Source organism: Astyanax mexicanus, chromosome 12, assembly GCF_023375975.1.
Source record: "Astyanax mexicanus isolate ESR-SI-001 chromosome 12, AstMex3_surface, whole genome shotgun sequence".
Classification (NCBI taxonomy): Eukaryota; Metazoa; Chordata; class Actinopteri; order Characiformes; family Acestrorhamphidae; genus Astyanax; species Astyanax mexicanus.
In genome coordinates this window covers 3,899,427-3,919,820 of record NC_064419.1, presented here as the reverse complement: position 1 = coordinate 3,919,820, position 20,394 = coordinate 3,899,427, and the positions used below count along the sequence as shown (strand labels likewise).

The 20,394-nt window shown below is 36.4% G+C and overlaps 2 protein-coding genes across 7 annotated transcripts in view; one reads left to right on the top strand and one right to left on the bottom strand.

Moving 5' to 3' along the window:
* grip2a (glutamate receptor interacting protein 2a) overlaps window positions 1-2,056 on the top strand; it is a 56,825-nt gene extending 54,769 nt beyond the window's left edge. For all 5 annotated transcript variants that reach the window (XM_049486198.1, XM_049486196.1, XM_049486197.1 and 2 more), the window contains one exon: window positions 259-2,056. In XM_049486198.1, coding sequence (XP_049342155.1) covers window positions 259-453 — 195 coding nt within the window. In that variant the 3' untranslated portion in view covers window positions 454-2,056. The remainder of the gene's footprint in view (window positions 1-258) is intronic.
* A 4,719-nt stretch (window positions 2,057-6,775) lies between these two features.
* The window catches only part of slc6a6a (solute carrier family 6 member 6a), a 36,918-nt gene continuing 23,299 nt past the window's right edge, over window positions 6,776-20,394 (bottom strand). For both annotated transcript variants that reach the window (XM_022670871.2, XM_022670872.2), the window contains 10 exons: window positions 20,120-20,252; window positions 19,175-19,309; window positions 18,870-18,973; window positions 17,636-17,760; window positions 16,586-16,698; window positions 13,492-13,629; window positions 12,712-12,814; window positions 10,209-10,309; window positions 9,904-10,074; window positions 6,776-8,782 (listed from right to left, as the gene is read on the bottom strand). In XM_022670871.2, coding sequence (XP_022526592.2) covers window positions 8,627-8,782; window positions 9,904-10,074; window positions 10,209-10,309; window positions 12,712-12,814; window positions 13,492-13,629; window positions 16,586-16,698; window positions 17,636-17,760; window positions 18,870-18,973; window positions 19,175-19,309; window positions 20,120-20,252 — 1,279 coding nt within the window. In that variant the 3' untranslated portion in view covers window positions 6,776-8,626. The remainder of the gene's footprint in view (window positions 8,783-9,903; window positions 10,075-10,208; window positions 10,310-12,711; window positions 12,815-13,491; window positions 13,630-16,585; window positions 16,699-17,635; window positions 17,761-18,869; window positions 18,974-19,174; window positions 19,310-20,119; window positions 20,253-20,394) is intronic.

Genomic DNA, 20,394 nt, shown 5'->3' with positions numbered 1-20,394 from the left:
TGATTGGTAGAAACTTCACACTAGACCTCAAGCAGTTTGGACTGTGTGTCTCTCCACTCTTTCTCCAGACTCTGCTCCCTTGATTTACAAATTAAATTTAAAATATATTTTCCCACAAAATATTACAGCACTTCATGCTTCCCTTTGCTGACAACTTTTATGGACACGCAGATTTCATTTTCCAGCAGGACTTGTGATACATTTGTGAGCTTAGGCATCTTCTTTCTCTCTCTCTCTCTCTCTCTCTCTCTCTCTCAGGTGAATCATGTGAGGACGCGGGATTTCGACTGCTGCTTGGCCGTGCCGCTGATGTCCGAGGCAGTAGATCAGCTCCAGCTGGTCATCAGCAGGAACCCCCTCGCCCAGACTGTTCTGAGTCCAGCTCGAGACGTCCTGCAGCTTTCAGACACGCTGATCGCTCTCCCTGAACACAGCCTGAACACTGACCTCTGACCTCTGACCCTTAATACAGCAAAGAATACAGAGACACTGACTGTTTACTGCAGGGGGAAGACCTGTCTTTCACTCTTTCGCTCTCTCTTTCTCTCACTCTCTCTATTTCTCTCTTTTTCTCTTTCCCTCTTTCACAAAAACACAAGCGCACAAGACACACACAAACGCACACAAGGATGTTAACAGGGATGGTACACAACCACTTACAACACACACACCACCAATTGTTTTTCTATATTATTTTTCCTCAAAAGTGGCCATTACTAATCTTTTTTTTTTATTATTGTTATTATTTTGTTTATGACCACAACACACAAACACATATAAATCCACAAAGTTTTTTTTTTTTTTTTTACTTTTTTTTTTGTTTTTCATAATTTTTTTCATAATTTTTTTAAATTAAATAAATCCCTCCCCTGAGCATAAGCCACACCCACACACCACACATTGGTTCTCACACTACATAAATATATGTTTATTTTTTTATATATATAGCATTAGTATAACACATTTAATATAACAAAATTAATGAATGAATGAATAATTTTGATGGGATCAGAATTTAAGCACTTTATTTTCCCTCACTGTTTTAGTGCATACATAGACACACACAGACACACACGTGCAAATATATAAGCACACTCTTGTACTTCTCCTTGTAGGTTTATTTGCATATGCACATGTATATGAGGTTCTAAAGCACAAACAGAGAGAGAGAGAAAGAAAAAGAGAGACAGACACACATGTACACACACTCCCCACCCCCCCCCCCCCCCACACACACACACACACACACACACACACACACTCTCCATGTTGTGTGCAGTGATGATGAAACTCTTGCTCTCGCTCACTGGGGACCAACAGCACACAATGGCCAAATCAGGAGGCGCAGTTTTTTTCCACTTCCCTCGACTCAAAAACAAAGCTTAATTTTTGCGTGTTGCAGCTTTTGAAGGTTAATGACCGTTGCATTGGATTGCACTGGTTGAGCGGTTCTCTCCTGAGTCATTTTTAAAGGTGGGGGTTTGTTTTTTCCACACAGAGATTAATCCAGGTCCTGAAATGACATGGTTTGTAGTGCATATCCCTTTATTCTGACACTGTAACCTACTTTAAAACCCATTTAAACTGGGGCTTAATGTGTGTATAGAAAGGCACTCATGCGACTGTTGAATGATGCTGTAAGGAACGTCATCCAGAACATCATCCATAACATAACGTCTCATAATGTAAACCCTACGAGGATAAAAAAACTAGAGGATGTGATGTTTAGAAGGAGTTCTGCTATTTATTTTGTTTTAATTTTATTACAGATAAGCATCTTCTGTGATCTGAAGACTGAAGTCCCCTAAAAGGCTCTTTTAATGTTCTTTTAAATAAGAAAAGAGGGGACGTCAAGTTTTAACCCATTCAATGAATGTTTTTACCCACATTCCTCTGCTGTGTACGTCTTCTGTAACTACGCTCGTGGCAGTTTCGACCAGTGATGATGTCAAGTGTTATGCCAGATAAGATGTAAATGATCGATTTTAGTCATGGAAAACTTTTTAAATGTTTAAATGTTTCCCTTTTTTATTAGGAAAATAAAGAAAGAAAAGCCTGTGTGTTTTTTACTTCACCATGCATGTCACTAATGAGAGGCTAAAGGTGTGTGGGTGTGGCGCAGTGGATAACACCACTACCTAGGGTTGCCACCTTTTTAGAAATGAAAATAAGGAACGCCCACATAAATAAATAGCTAACTACAGATTTATATACATAAATATACATATATATGTTTATATATAGAGGGTTTGGACAAAGAAACAGAAACATAATGTATTGTGGTGACGGACAGTTCTGGTGGAAACAGGAGAGTTGAGGTGCACATTGAATTCTGCCGTGATTTGATCAGCCGTGGTTTTATGTTTTTTTGGATACAATCCGGGTTAGCACCCGAACATCCCTTTCAGACAACTTCCTCTTACAGCGTCCACAGTTAATCCTGTTGGATGTGGTTGATCCTTCTTGGTGGTGACATGCTGACATTACCCTGGATACCGTGGCTCTTGATGCATCATAAAGACATGCTGTCTTGGTCACAGATGCTCCAGCAAGACGTGCACCAACAATTTGTCCTCGTTTGAACTCTGGTATGTCTCTCATAATGTTGTGTGCATTGCAATATTTTGAGCAGAACTGTGCTCTTACCCTGCTAATTGAACCTTCACACTCTTACTGCTCTTACTGGTGCAATAATGTACAATTAATGAAGATTGACCACCAGGCTGCTCCAATTTAGCCATGAAAGCTTAAATCCCACACTAAAATTACAGGTGTTTCAGTTTCATTGTCCAACCCCTGTATATCGTTGCTGTCCAATGAAAAACAGGTATCTCCAAAACAGCAGCTTTACAGGAGAGAGAAAAAAAGTTCTAAACTTTCAGCAGAAGTCAATGTAAAAGAGTTTATTTCAGGCCTTTTTAAAGTATTTTTTATTGTTCTGTTCATCAAGAAATTTTGAAAATAGTGTAAGGAGCAGTTTTTGAGTTAAAATTTCAAATTATGTAATAAACTAAAAATCGACAAAAATGGAGATACTTTTTTTTTTTTTAGACAGCAATGATATGGAAGTTTAAATAACAAATCGCTTCACATATTGGTTCAATACGGAATGCAACATTTAATTGCCAAATACAAGATATTATTCTGTATTTTTCCGAACGGGTGGCAACCCTACCACTTCCTGTGTGAGACTGGGGTTCAATTCCTGGTCTGGGTGAGTGAATATGCTGCTCTAAACCAATAAGAGTCCATGGGCAAGACTCCTAACACTACATTGATCCACCTCTGTAATAGAAATAACCTTGTAACTCACTTTAGATAAAAGTTTTAGCTAAATGCTGTAAATGTAAATAAGAGGCTAGTAGTGTGTGTTAGTGAAAGCTGTGTATCAGGCAGCAGACAGGGGGAGGAGCTTGTTTACAGCACCTCTGAGCTTCAGCTCGTCGCCTTGTTTTGTTGAAGCTGACTCATTTATATATGACTCACAGAGACGTCTACTTTATTCTGCTCTGAGCTGCATAAACAGAGAGTTTTCCAGCGTTTTAAAGACTTGCACTTATCTTTGTTATTGTGGCTGTAATTAAAAAAAAAGTATTTTAAGAGACAGGTAAACAGCTCTGGTAATATATATATATATATTGAAAACATCTGGAATATAATCAACAGTTAGATGGATGGTCACAAGCCATCAAACCACCAAACTGAACTGCTTGAATTTTTGCACCAGGAGTAAAGGAGCATAAAGTTATCCAAAAGCAGTGTGTAAGACTGGTGGAGGAGAACATGGCAAGATGAGGGTTATTCCACCAAATATTGATTTCTGAACTATTAAAACTATATGAAAAAATATGAAAACTTTGCATTATTTGAGGTCTGAAAGCTCTGCATCTTTTTTGTTATTTTAGTCGTTTCTCATTTTCTGCAAATAAATGCTCTAAATGACAATATTTTTATTTGGAATTTGGGAGAAATATTGTCTGTAGTTCATATAATAAAAAAGCAATGTTAATTTTACTTGAACATAAACCTATAAATAGCAAAATCAGAGATATTTTTGGGGTTTTTTTTCCAGAGCTGTATATACAATTACTAACTTCTCATTCAATGATGTTCTTTTTATTTAAATAATTTAAAATTATTTTCTATATTGTAAAATAATATCAAAGACATGAAAGCAGAAATATTGTAAATGTACTTTGCACTATTGTGTACACCTTAATGCTACTGGGGGAAAAAATATATAAAGTGCATTTTTAGAAGTAGTTAATGCCACTATATATATTTTCTATCAACACTTCAAAGTTTAATTTGAATCATGTTGCTTAAAAACACATTTTAAGGAAATACAGAGAGTAAAAGTATATTTTCTATGTATTTTCATAAAGTATATTGAATAAATAAATATACATATTTTAATGCTCTGAAGTATACTTCCATTGTCTTTAAAAAAAAAAATACACAGGGACACTTGTACCAAGAGGAAAAAAACTTTATTTTGGATCTAGATGATGCAATATGCATCTCAAAAGGACTGAGTTTATAACAAAGCTACTTTGGTTACACAAGATTTTTTGGATTGTTGAATCAAATTCAGTTACCATACATTAAACTGTGTGAATGGACATTTTGTTATCTTGAGTTTCACCATTTGATTTTATTACATTTTCAAGCTGAAATGATAATAAAGCCACTTTTGTCATTTTTTATTCTTTTTTTTAAACAAATATTGCACACAGCAAAGTTGCATTTAGGCTGATGGAAATCAATATTTGGATATATATTTCTGAATAAATTCAGAAAAATATAAGCAAATCACTGACAGTCACATCATGTACAGTATAAAATGGTTAATACAAAAGGCAAACGTCATTTGAGAAAAATGAAAATGAAAGTGAGCAAACCCTTGTTTCAGTGTGGAGCAGTGACCTCAGAGTGGAGGCGGGTGGAGGTGGGTGGAGGTGGGTGGAGTGTGTGAGGTGTGGTAAAGCTATTCTGCAGGCTACTGAGGTGTAAAGGTGAAGGTGTTTAAAGGCTTATGTAGAAATATGGTGCAGTGGAGTGGAGTGTAGGGGTGTAGGGGTGTAAACGGCAGAATTAAAGTATAATTATACAGGTTTAAAAAAAAGTTTTCCACTTTTGGCCATGTAAATCCATGTAAAAAAAAAAAAAAAACTGAGAAGTTTTCAGTATTGTATAATAATTTCTATCACAAACCTGTACAAATAAAATACAATAGAATATAACCACTATATGAAAAAGTGTACATTACAAAATGTACTGGGAATTCATGTAAATATCAAGATTTTTTAAAAATTTAAGTTATCAAATTCAATTAAACTGTAGTTCAGTTTGAAATTTGGTCTTTTGTAAATTGTATTTAAATACTTAAATCTAAACAAACTGTGGTGAAATTTTACAACATTTTGCTAAATTATATATTTTTAAAATTATATCAAAATAACCAAATCAAAATATTCAGTTCAAGTGTTTATTTGTTATTTTTTTCCTAAAAACAAGGCTCAGTTTCAAACACTACTAAATATCAATTTCCATCTCTTTTCTCTTTCTTTTTATTTCTCCATCTGCGCAGAGATTGATGGTAAAGCTTATTTCAGACTCCACAAACACGTTAGAGTTAACGCTAATATCAATGATGTTTTAATTGAAGTAATCAATCATTTAAGTAATCAAATTCAAATAAACTGTAGTTAAATTTAAAATTTGGTCATTTGTAGATTGTATCTAAATATTTAAATCTAAACAAACTGTGAAGAAATTTCACATTTGGCCAAATTAAATATTAAATATTTTAAAAAAAATTATATAAAAAAACAAACCTGAACAAATTGTTGTAAAATTGTTGAGTTTTTTGTATGGCGTAGCAAATTATTATTATTATTAAACAATTAAAAACTTTTGGTGGTGCCAAAACATTCCAAATGAACTATAGACAAATTCATACTAGTCTGTGCTATTTTTTTTGTAATTTGTAAAATCAAATCAAAAATCACATCCATAAAAAATTGTGGCAACATTTGTGATTTCATGATATCTACAAAAATTGTGAATAATTGAATTAAATCGCAAGAAATGTCAGAGATATCGACCTCTAGACCCCTGGAGATATAATAAAGAAAAAAGAACTGATCTAGAAATTAGAAGCTATAATTTTATATAGTCCAAAATGTACTAAAAATGTATATTTTTTTATCCATAATAAATACAGTATATGATGAATAGTACAGTGACCATACAGATGAAACAGATTCCATTGGGATTCCATTGGGTTTCCACTGGCTTTTGAAAGCCAGTAATGGATGTAATGGATATGAATGGGCTGTATGGATTCTGGAGTATGCGCAGAAAAAGGGTGGGTCTGGCAACACTGTTTTATTTATTTATTAAAAGAAGAAAATCAGATTTAAACTCCTCTCTTTAAATGAGAGGAGCGGAGAATGATACTTAGCATATCAAAGCACAGCTGCCTACAGTATTCGAGTAATCTGATGGCTGGATATATGCTGGATATGTATGTGTGTGTGTGTATGTGTGTGTGTATATATGTGTGTGTGTATATATGTGTGTATTAGTGTGTGCGTACAGCTGGTCTGGCAGTGATCACTAGGTTACGAGGAGAGTTTAAAAAGGGCACAGTACTGAGAACATGGGCACACACGGATTTACCTCTCTCCAAGCAAGCAAACGCATCTGTGTGTGTGTGTGTGTTGAGTGTTTGTGCATACAGTGGCTTGCAAAAGTATTCATACCCCTTGAATTGTTTTTTTTTTTGTCCACATTTTGTCACCTTACTGCCACAAACTTAAACCTTTTTTTTTTGAGATTTTAAGTGATTCACAAACAAAAAGTATTATTATTATTATAAGTGTGAAGTGGAACGACAATGAAACATAAACAAAAGTATTCAGCCCCCTTTACTCTAAAACCCTTAAATAAAATCCAGTGCAATTTTATTTAGAAGTCACTTAATTAGTTAATTTAATTAAAAGAGTCCAGCTGTGTGTAATTTAGTCTCAGTATAAATATAAACAGCTGTTCTGTGAAGATCTCAGTGGTTTGTTAGAGAACACTAGTGAACAAACAGCATCATGAAGACCAAGAAACTCACCAGACAGGTTAGAGATGAAGTTGTGGAGAAGAAGTTTAAATCCCAAGCTTTGAGCTTCCCAAGCAGCACTGTTTAATCCATCATCCAATAATAGAAAAAGTATTTTAAACCTGCAAAAAAACCTACCAAGACATGACCATGATCCCCCTAAACTGACAGATCGAGCAAGGAGAGCACTGGTCAGAGAAGCAGCCAAGAGGCCCATGGTCACTCTGGAGGAGCTGCAGAGAGAATTGCTGTTTGCAGTTGCAGCAAACATGTTTAAGGTTTAAGGTGCTGTGGCCAGATGACACCAATGTTGAACTTTTTTGGCCTGAATGCAAAGCAGCGCTATATGGGGAGAAAGAGTAACGCTGCTCATCACCCTGAACACAGCATCCCCACTGTGAAACATGGTGGCGGCGGCATCATCATGAGTTGTTTTATAAAGAAGAATGGGCAGAAATCTCTACAGTCTCTAGATGCTGGTAAAGCTGGTAGAGACAAACCCCAAAGCACTTACAGTTGTAATTGCAGCGAATGGTGGTTCCACTAAGTATTGATATAGAGGGGCTGAATACTTTTGCACGTCACACTTTTCGGATTTTCATTTGATAAAAGTTTTGAAAACACTTAACACTTTTGCAATACTTTGTGTTTGTCTATCACTTCAAATCTCAATATAATACATTTTGTATTTTATTTATTTCAAGTTTGTGGTTGTAAGATGCCAAAATATGGAAAAGTTCAATACAAAGTTGAACACTTTTGCAAGCCACTGTATCTGTGTGTGTTTTTTGTTGTATTGTGTTGTATTGTGTTGTATTGTGTTGTGTGTGTGTGTGTGTGTAAGCAGTGCACAGCTTCCACGCAAAGCGGAGGTACATTCAGATTAATCAAGACAGAGAACAATGTCTTTACAACAAGGGTACTGCCACAGTCACTTACACACCCACTTATATTATAGCTACCTAGAAATGTCACATATTTAGTTCACTGCTTTGTGTTTTTTTTTCTGTTATTTTCTTAAAAACAAGGCTCAGCTTCAAACACTCCTAAAATACATCCACAATTTCCATCTGTCTCTCTCTCTCTCTTTCTTTCTCTCTTTCTCTCTTTCTCTCTCTCCGCCTGTGCAAAGATTGACGGCAAAGCTTATTCCGGCCTCCACAAACACGTTAGTGTTAACGTTAATATCAATGATTACAGTGATAATAAAATATTCTAATAACAGCAATAATAAAACCACGACAGTAATGAGAATAATAAAAGTTCTAAACAGCGAGAATAAAAGGATGTTGTTATTATTATAAGAGTTGTTAACCTCTTTTTGTAAAAATACAACTAGAATATACTAGTGCAGAGAAACAGGGGGCAGTCTAGCTGGAGGTCGGAGGTCAGAGGTGGGGGGCGGGGCTACAGGGGGGGCGGGAGTATAAAGGGAATGGGAATAGGAGGAGAGAAGGGGACGGAGGGAGGAGGAGGGAGGGGAAAGGTAATAGGGATCTCTCATAGAGAGTCTCACATTGTAGTTTCTACGATGGTGTGGGTGTGTTTGCTAAGGGCGTAGGTGCCGTTGGGGTCGAGTGGGTGGAGCAGCTCGCTGTTCTTCAGGCTGTACTCTTTGGGACGGGAGCTGGCACCTCCTTTCACCGGGGCGGCCACAGCCTTGATCCGCTGTATGAGGAAAAATGCAGCAGTTAATACTTTTTCCTTTCTTTTTTCCAGTTTAAAAACTCCAGCAGCACTGCTGTATTTGACCAATTCAGTCGTATCCCACACAACACACACTATGCTACTATTCTTGTATTAAATTATTAAATATTTTACTGTAAAATATTACAAAATCAGTAAGAACCCACTTTAAAAAGCCTTTTCTGTCTTTCTCTTTTTTATGTAATTATTAAATAAGCTACTTCAGCCACTAACACACGTTGCTGACATACAATATCTCATTAAAGTAAGTACACCCTTTCACATTCGTGGGACAATACTGAAGATATGATATTTTGTTACAATGTCATACACTGACTTCACTACAGTGTAAATTTGCTGTGCCCTCAAAATAACTAAAAACACTACTATTAATACCTAAACTGCTGCCAAGAAAAGTACAAAAAGCACACCCCTAAGTAAAAATGCCACCAAATAACCCACCAAAGAAGTTAAGTCAGCATGTTCAGCGTAATATCCAGAGGTTGGCTTTAAAAAAATAGACAAATAGACGCATGAGTACTGCCAGCATTGCTGCAGAGCTTAAAGAAGTGGGAGATCACAGTGCGATCAACTCTGTCCGCATGGCACTGTCCTAGAGGAAAGCCTCTTCTAAAGCTGATGCACAAAAAAGCACGCAAACAGATTGGTGAGAAAAGCACGAGGTCTCTAAGAGTCACTAGCTCTCGGATGTTGTCTTGGAAAAGTGGAATAGGATTTCAGTGGCAACCCGTGAAGCTCTAGTGAACTCCATTGCCCAAATGTGAAGTGAAGACAGTGCTGGAAAATAATAGTGACGATACAAAATATCCACAATTTTGCCTTTTTTATGGTGTGGTGTTGAGTTATTTTAAGGGCACAGCAAAATTTACACTATTTTACAAGCTGTACAATGTAGATTGTAACAAAGTGTCATATCTTCAGTGTTATCTCATCCAAAGCTATAGTAAAATATGTAAAAAAAAATGTGAGGGACTTTAGATATGCAAATGTACACACAATGCACACTCGTTTTATAATAAGTAATAATTTATATTATTATAAGTGTTGACAGATTGAACCTGTGAACATGACAGATTATTCACCTCGATCAGTGAGCCGTCCGACTGAATAATTTTGATGACGACCACCATGGGGATGCAGATCATGGAGGCCAACGCCAGGGACCAACCCACTCCAATCGACCAATCAGGATATTCGTACACCTTGTTGTAGGTGAGGGGCTTATATTTCACCAATGAGAAAACAAAACAACCCTGGAAGAGGAAACAGAGAGATGTTATCATGACTGGACTTAATGTATACACAACTATATAGCACACTCATCTATAAACATTAGCCTATACACACACACACACACACACACGCACACACACACGTGTGTACTTACCACACACAGGACAGGCGTGATCAGCGTCCAGCTCCACTTCATCCAACCGTTTGGTCTGTAGCCGATCATGTCCTCAATAGCATCGTAGAAATTATCAGCGCCTGCATATGATCACACACACAAACATATATACACATTTTTCATTGTGTTTAAAAAAAAGCCCACTTCCTGTTTTCTTCATTTATTTTTTTTTTCACTAAGGGTCCTCTGTTAGATTTGTGTGGGTTTTTATGTAATGTAATAATTCATAATTCATGTCTACATGACCCTTTTCCAGCCTCACTATATTTATTAGAATTAAAAAAGACTGTATTTCTTCTGCCAAAATAAAAGACAAGACAGATATACATGCATATAAGGACTAAAATACTAAGACAAACTCCTTAAGATGTTTCATTCAGTCCTTTTGCCACAGCTATTAATATTTTTTACAGTATTTAGTTACAGTCTTATGCAACACTTTAAGCACCCGAAGTCAAATGACACATTAAAATCTTTAACCCTTGTGTGTTAGTTTTCATTTTTCATCAAATGATACTAAAAAGATTTTTTTTTAACTCAAACTCATTGGCATTGGCTCATTTTTTGAGCCAATTTTTCTACTCATATCTTGAGTTAAATTCATTTTCCTTTACATTTTACTAAAAAACTAATAAAAAAAAGAGTAGCACTTTTTGAAAGAAATGTAACATAAGAAAGGTAAAGGGCAAATATTAACCATGTAAGCTGTTTATATTGCTTGCAATTTAGGTGAAGCAAGCATGTGTAAAGCATTTTAATGTAAAATTGCTTAATTTTGCTGAATTAAATACAAATAACAAAGTAAACCAGTAACAAAAATATGAACACCACACAAGGGTTAAAGAGAGTAAGAAAAAATAATCTATTATATTAATAGAAATCGATTTCTATTCTATTATAAATAATCTTGATTATATTAACCTTTAACAGCCATATTTAACCATTGTGTGGTGAACAAAATATCTCAAAATATCGTCATATGAAGCGTTTATATTAAAATAATTCAGAAACACATGACTAAAATATCACCACCCTCATTACAGAGCAGATCCTGCAGGAGAGGACAAACCATGATTATATAAGAGGGCTTTATAGGTCACTATTAACATAGAGAGAGAGAGAGAGAGAGAGAGAGAGAGAGAGAGAGAGAGAGAGAGAGAGAGAGAGAGAGAGAGAGAGAGAGAGAAAGCAGGATAGAGAGAGCACAAGTGAGATGATAAGATGATGGAATGATGGAGAGTAAGAAAAAGATAAAACAGAGTATGAGAGAATAAAAAAGATGAAGAGTAAGAAAAAAAACAAAGAGACAAAGTGAGTGAGGACAAGCAGGAAGGACAGAATGAGAAAGAGAGAACAAAAAAGAGAGATAGTGGAAGAAGTGGAGATTGAGGAAGAGTGATAGATAGAGAAAAAAATGATATTGAGAGAAAGAAAGATGATGGGGAGATGGGTACAGACATAATGATAAAGAATTAGAGAAAGAAAAAAGAAAGAAAGGGACAAGCAAGAGGGATAGATAGAATGTGAGAAAAAGAGAGAGAGAGAGAGAGAGAGAGAGAGAGAGAGAGAGAGAGAAAGCAGGATAGAGAGAGTATGGAATGATTGAGAGTAAGAAAAAGATAAAACAGAGTATGAGAGAATAAAGAAGATGAAGAGTAATAAAAAAACAGAGATAGACAAAGTGAGTGAGGACAAGCAGGAAGAATAGAATGAGAAAGAGAGAACAAAAAAGAGAGATAATGGAAGAGGGAGTGAACTTGTAAAAAGGAAGAGATTGAGGAAAAGTGATAGAGAAAAAAGTAATATTGAGAGAAAGAAAGAAAGATAATGGGGAGATGGATACATAATAGACATAATATAATGATAAAGAAGTAGACAAGCAAGAGGGATAGATAGATAGATAGATAGATAGATAGATAGATAGATAGATAGATAGATAGATAGATAGATAGATAGATAGATAGATAGATAGATAGATAGATAGATAGAATGTGTGAGAAAAAGAGAGAGTGAGAGATAGAGAGAGAGAGCACAGCCTGAAGTATAAAGGTAGAGAACGCCCACATGAATGAAGTGTTTATGCAGCAAACAGAGTTTATAAACCACAACACTGACAGTTACAATACCAGGAATACAATTTAGAGTGTGTGTGTGCTTGTGTGTGTTTGTGTGTGTGTGTGTGCGTGTTTGTATAGACAAAAGACTCTTCAATTTCATGGTTCTTCAATGAGAAGGTCACATTCACATGTGCTGCCAGCCCCAGTGATTGATGTGTGTGTGTATTTGTGTGTGTGTATGTGTGTGTGTGTGTGTTTGTGCTGTTCTGAGTGCATTATCAAGATGAGTAACTGTTGGTTCAATTACATCTCCCACACAAACATAAATGCTGGACACACTGTGCTCTGACTGTTGTGCTATCACACACACATGGCCTGTAGAGTGATGGACATGTGTGTGTGTGTGTGTGTGTGTGTGGACTCACCATAAACCCAGGCTACTGCCACACATTCAAAGAATGCAACCCAGAGAAGGCACACACCGCTGGCTGCATAGTAATCAAACAACTGGAACACATACATGCCACCCTGAAACACAGAGAGAGAGAAAGAGAGAGAGAAAGAGAGAGAGAGAGAGAAAGTTTAATAAAAAAAAAAAAGTTCAGAAATCAATATTTGGTGGAACAACCCTGGTGGTTTTTAATCACAGTTTTCATGCATCTTGGCATCATGTTCTCCTCCACCAGTCTTACACACTGCTTTTGGATAACTTTATGCTGCTTTACTCCTGGTGCAAAAATTCAAGCAGTTCAGTTTGGTGGTTTGATGGCTTGTGATCATCCATCTTCCTCTTGATTATATTCCAGAGGTTTTCAATTTGGTAAAATCAAAGAAACTCATCATATTTAAGAGGTCTCTTATTTTGTTTTTTTTTTTGTCCAGAACTGTATGCTTTTATGAGCCGTTTGGATTTCTTCCTTACTGTGATGTCACAATATGGAAACATGCATAGAACTGCCCTAGGATTATTGCTTCCATGTCACCCCCACCATTTCTTTCATTTTGATTTAAAATCTCAGATAGTACTTAGCAGAACTATCCATTAGACTTCTTCTGAGGGAGGGATCTGTATCTACTGTCTGCGGTAAATCAGTTGATCAATTTCAATTAATGTCAATATGTGCAAAGCTTTCATCTAAGCAACCGGTGCTACTTTGAAGAATCTAAAATATACATGTACACAAAAACACATAACAGGTTCTTACTTTAGTGACCATAGTGAGTCCCAGCAGGTAACTGATGACACAGATGACAGCGATGAAGATCTCTCTCCGGTATCCCTTCCTTAGGAGGGATGGGTACAGGTCCACCAGTGAGGTGATCTGACCCTCCACTTCTACAAACTGTGAACACACACACTTATAGTCAAATCACACAACATAATAAAAAAACATGCAGTGTACAGCTAATCAGCTTTATTTTGTGTTGATGGTTCTGTGTTGGTGTGTATCTTGGCTTCAATACGTGCACATGCACATATATACAAGCAGGTGGGCCCTACATACTATAGTGCAACATTGTGAGCATGCATGCTTCTGTGTACATGTGTTTGTGTGTACATGTGTGTGTGTGTTTGTTTGTCTAATCTCTTCACACCTTGTAGGATCAGAAGGTGTGAGAAAGTTTAAAATTACAGTGAAACATGAGCCACTGCAGATTAAGCTGAGCTGAGGATCAAATATCCTCACAAGAATGGTCATATTGACGAGTCTCCACTTGTGAGAGTCACAAATTAGCTCACAAAAAGGGTTCATATACAAATATAAGGTCCATATATATATATATATATATATATATATATATATATATATATATATATATATATATATATATATATATATATATATATATATATATATATCCTGCTTGGTGTATGCAAATAGTGGGTCCTAACTAATAACTAACAATGCCCTTATATGGGGACAATACTTTATTTTTCGTTATTTTATATATACTGTATATATATTTTAATTGTAGCTTTCTAATATTGTTAAAATTTGTCGAAAACATTTGATTTTTGGGTACAGTTGTCTCATACTTGTCACTGGATATTCAACATGGCACCTCATGGCAAAGAACTCTCAGAGGATGTGAGGAACAGAATTGTTGCTCTCCACAAAGATGGTCTAGGCCATAAGAAGATTGCCACCATGCAGCATGGTGGATAAGGCCATACAGTGGTATAATATTATATCTGGTATACAGCAGGTGGCTTTAAAAAATAGACATATGAGTGCTGCCAGCATTGCAAAAAACAATATCCTCCTATGGGGACAGTAGTTTGTTTTTTTCATTTTATATATATACAGCTCAGTAAAAAATCAGTCTGAATCAGTTTCTCTGATTTTGATATTTATAGGTTTATGTTTGAGCAAAATGCAGAGCTTTCAGAATTCAAATTTATATATACGTTTTAAGAGTTCAGAAATCGATATTTGGTGGAATAACCCTGGTTTTTAATCAGAGTTTTTTTCATGCATCTTGGCATCATGTTCTCTTCCTCCACCAGTCTTACACACTGCTTTTGGATAACTTTATGCTGCTTTACTCCTGGTGCAGAAATTCAAGCAGTTCAGTTTGGTGGTTTGATGGCTTGTGATCATCCATCTTCCTCTTGATTATATTCCAGATATAATATGGGTCTCCATATGACGCCAAATGGGTTGGTCAAATGGGTTGGTCAAGGTTGGTCAACAGTGTCTCGAGAGGATTAAGTAATATTTAATAGAAGTAGGCTTAATTTTGCTTATTGCAGAACCACTTAATCCATTAAGTAATTAAATCTCCCGAAGCACAGTCATACAATACGTGAATATAAGTGTGTGTGTGTGTATAAGTGTGTGAGTTCAACTGTACAAACTGTAAAATCACAGCGTAATCTGACCTGCTGCCACACACTCTGCCTTTCAGCACCTCTCAGGCACTATAACTGCCAATAACAAACTGAAGCCAGTCCTAAATATAACACACGCTGTCTATGCACAGGATTATCCATACAGTAGATCATATTTCATATCCACACAGACTCAGACAGGCCATATTAACAGAGTTATGCTCGCCTGTCATAACATACATACAGTTTCCATCAATCCAAACACACACTAGAGATCAAAACACATGCTTAGTGCTTCTGTGTAAGACAGTGGAATGTTTGGAATGTGTGTATACACTGCACGTAGAATTGGGGCATGCAAACATTTAGCTTTTTTTGCTTTTTTATTAAATATATAATTATAAAATACAAAAAAGCATTTTTTTTAACATATAATTTATTTATTTAATGAAAAAAAAAAAATCTATCCAAACCAACCTAGCCCTGGAAAAAATGAATTGCCCTCCAAAACTAATAACCTGGTTGTGTTGGCAATAACTGGCAACACGTCTTTCACATCTCTGTGGAGGAATTTTGTCCCTCTCTTCTTTACAGAATAGTTTTAATTTAGCCACACTGGAGGCTGTCCAGGACATCACACTCTTGACTACTTTAAAACCGTAATTAATTATTTTTTCATTTTTTTCAAGCCATTCAGAGGTGGGCTTGTTTCTATGCACTGGGTCATTGTCCTGCTGCAGAACCCAAGTACGCCTGAGCTTGAGGTCACAAACTGAGAGACGAATATTCTCCTTCAGGATTGTTTTTTGTTAGACAGCAGAAATCATGGTTATTTCTTTTATAGTAAGTTGTTTAAGACCTGATGCAGCCCTAGATCATCACACTACCACCACCATGTTTGACATTTACTCCATTTGTGAATCATAGAGCTCACTGTGATCCGCTAGAGTCCAAAACTTTTAATGACTTTATAATCTTTTCCAGACTGTTAGATGATCATTAACTTTTTTTTCATCTGTTTTTGATTATTTCTTCTGATCGGGGCATAAAGTGCTGCTTTTTGAGGAGATCTTATATCTGCTTTATTTTGTCAGACAGGATCTATTTAAATGATTTTATTTCTTGATTCTACAGGTCTGGCAGTAATCAGGCCTGTCTGTGGTTAGTAGTGAAATTGGACTCAGCTTTCCAAGAAATGTGATTAATCACAGTTAATTTATGGTTTTCACGTTTTAACGTTGGTTAGATTGGTTAGAATTGTTTTTTTTTTCATTAATAAATAAAATCTTTTAAAAAGTGTTTTTTATGTTTACTCAGATTATATTTGTCTGATATTAATGTTTATTTGATAATAAAAAAATGTAAGTATGACAAAAATGCAAAAACTATAAGCATCTGTAAGGGGACAATACTTTTCACAGGTTTGTATGTATATATGTATATGTGTGTATGGTAGGGTTACCAACCTGACTGTCTAGGCCCAGCAGCAGAAGCATGATGAAAAAGAGTATAGCCCAAAAAGTGGGCAGTGGCATCATAGTAACTGCCTTTGGATATGCGATAAAGGCCAGCCCAGGACCTGAGGGAGACAACGTTCATTACAATTACCCATTACCAATAAACACTGCAATAAACCCACATTACATACGCTTAAAGAAGATCCACTTAAAGATAAATCTTAAAACCTTAAACACTACTATACAGCTCTGGAAAAAAATAAGAGAGCACTTAAAAATAATGAATTTCCTTGATTTTACCACATTTAAAACCTCTGGAATATAATCAAGAGGAAGATGCATGATCACAAGCCATCAAACCACCAAACTGAACTGCTTGAATTTTTGCACCTGAAGTAAAGGTATAACATTATCCAAAAGCAGTGTGTAAGACTGGTGGAGGAGAACATGATGCCAAGATGCACGAAAACTGTGATTAAAAACCAGGGTTATTCCACCAAATATTGATTATTTCTGAACTCTTAAAACTTTATGAATATGAACTTGTTTTTTTTTTTTGCATTATTTAAGGTCTGAAAGCTCGGCATCTTTTTTATTATTTCAGACATTTCTCAATTTCTGCAAATAAATGCTCTAAATGACGATATTTTTATTTGTAATTTGGGAGGAATCTTGTTTGTAGTTTATAGAATAAAACAACAATATTCATTTTACTCAAACATAAACCTATAAAAAGCAAAATTAGAGAAACTGAAAAGGTCTCTAATTTTTTTTTTCCAGAGCTATATATAAACATATATATTTATACCCTTATACTGTTCTTGTATTGTTAGCCTGTGGTTAAGTATTTCTGTAAATGCTCTTGGAAAGTCTACAGTACATTTGATTTACTGGTACTGAGACTGAGTGCACTTCTCTTTTTAACTTTTCTGTTCATTTAACTTCCTCAACTTCCTCAATGGTTGTTTTGCTGCGTGACCTTGAGGTCACCATTTACCCTGAGATAATCTGCCCAAATTACTTGAGATAACACTGCTGCCCTTTGATCTTTAAACATACCTGACTCGGCCACATCAGCGATGGCCACGCCCTGTTCTTGCGCCATAAATCCCAGCACAGAGAAGATGGCGAAGCCGGACACGAAGCTGGTCCCGCTGTTCAGGCACCCAAGCAGCATGCAGTCCCTACACACACACACACACACACACACACAGGCATTAGCGCTGTGCCACTATAATACTGAGGTCCTAAGTGAATCTAAGATGGAAAGTTTTTCAACATGACTTTATATATTTGATATATAATGTAATGATCTAGATCTTACTACATTGAGATCCACTGGCTCCCCCTCCTTTTCTTTTCTATCCAAATATTACGATAAGAAAGATATATGAAGACAGAGCTCTTCAAAGAGCACTTACTCTCCAAACACCTCTAACTAACTACCTTCTACTACCAGATCAGGAGAATCTCTCACTATCTTTAATAAACTCCTGAAGACAGAGCTCTTCAAAGAGCACTTACTCTCCAAACACCTCTAACTAACTACCTTCTACTACCAGATCAGGAGAATCTCTCACTAACTTTAATAAACTCCTGAAGACAGAGCTCTTCAAAGAGCACTTACTCTCCTAACACCTCTAACTAACTACCTTCTACTACCAGATCAGGAGAATCTCTCACTATCTTTAATAAACTCCTGAAGACAGAGCTCTTCAAAGAGCACTTACTCTCCAAACACCTCTAACTAACTACCTTCTACTACCAGATCAGGAGAATCTCTCTCTATCTTTAATAAACTCCTGAAGACAGAGCTCTTCAAAGAGCACTTACTCTCCTAACACCTCTAACACACTAACTTCTTCTAACCTCCTAACATTCTCTGCTCTCCCTCTTTTTCTTCTCTATTCAAATATTGCTCTAAGACCTCTAACAAACCACCGTCCACTAGCAGATCAGGAGCATCCCTCACTATCTTTAATAAACTCCTAAAGACAGAGCTCTTTAATGAGCACTTACTCTCCTAACACCTCTAACTAACTACCTTCTACTACCAGATCAGGAGAATCTCTCACTATCTTTAATAAACTCCTGAAGACAGAGCTCTTCAAAGAGCTCCTACTCTCCTAACACCTCTAACTAACTAACTAACTAACTACAATTCCAATTACATTATTACAATTACATCATTTACACTGACGTGCCAAGAGTCATGGGATAACAGTAGTTTGAACACTGGCAGGTGACTTTTGACATGTCTTTTTTTACAAACAAAATGAACACCCTGGATTACCTGTAGCAGTTATATTTGTACTTATTGTAGCTCCCCAGCGAAGTCATTGCACCAAGACAAATAGCATAAGAGAAAAAGATCTGAGTTCCTGCATCAATCCAGACCTGCAGAGAAAGAGAGAGAGAGAGAGAGAGAGAGAGAAAGAGAAAGAAAAATGAGAAGGGAGAGAAATGTACGATACTGTTCTTAACACTATTTTAAACACCAGTGTTAACAATGCTTTTGCCAACTACAACAAGATGCTGAGGAAAATGCAGGATTGAGTTACAGGATCTAACAGCAGGATGAACGAGAGCAGCGTGTACCTCGGGGTCCTGCAGGCGGCTCAGGTCGGGGTAAAGGTAGAACTTGATGCCCTCAGAAGCACCAGGCAGAGTTACCCCACGCACCAACAACACGATGAGCATGAGGAACGGAAATGTAGCAGTGAAATACACCACCTACACAGAGAGAGAGAGAGAGAGAGAGAGAGAAATACAGAGAAGAGCAAGAACACAAAAAGTAATAAAGAAAAGAGAGAGAGAAACAGAGAGAAAGAGGTAGAGGGAAAGAGAGAAAGAACCCAAGAGACAAATGAAAAGTGAGAAGGAAAAAAAGAAAGAAGAAAAAGAAGGAAAGTAAGAAAAAAAAGAAAAATAAGAAAAAAGAGAAAGAGAACACAAGATATAGACAAAGAAAAGAGAGGGAGATAAAGAAAGAGAGAGGGACAACAGGAAGAGGATGGAAGAAGGAGAGAGAGAGAAAACCCAAGAGACAAGGGAAGAGTAAGAAAGAAAGAAAGAAAGAATATGATAAAGAGAACGCAAGAAATAGACAAAGAAAAGAGAGAGGGAGATAAAGAAAGAGAGAGGGACAATAAGAAAAAAGAAAGATAAAAGTGAGAAAAAGATAAAGGGAAAAAAAAAACAAAAGAATAAGGGAAAGAAAAAAACAGAAAGAGACAAAAAGAGAGAGAGAGATTAACAGAGATTAAATATTGATATAATAGCAGTTCCAGATTAATGAATCACATCAATCAGTGCTCTTATAATAACTGAATATAGTTCAGATATATAAGCGTTATAAAAGTGTATCAAATCTGACTGCAGATTTTGTTCTGATTAAAAAGCACACACTCTCTCTTTCTCTCTTACACACACACACTCTCTCTTTCATATCCCTCTCTAATGTATCCCTCAATCCCTTTATCTGTAGCCCGTTCTCATCCCACCATACCTTCCTCCCTCCCTCCCTCTCTCCCACTGTCTCACTTTGCCGGTGGATTTCACTCCTTTCCAGATGCAGAAAAAGCAGATGACCCAGACGGCCAGCAGACAGAGGGCGAGGTCCCACTTCAGCTCGCCCACCTCATCAATGCCTGACGACAGACTGAGCACGTTACGCCTAAAAGGGGCGGAGCAAAACACCGGGTCAGCAAACATTCAGCAAACAATAAGCAAACAGTTTAATGGAAACATCTAAATTAATACAGATTTCCTCTTACACTGCTTTGTATTGCTAGGGATGTGTATTGGCAAAAAACATA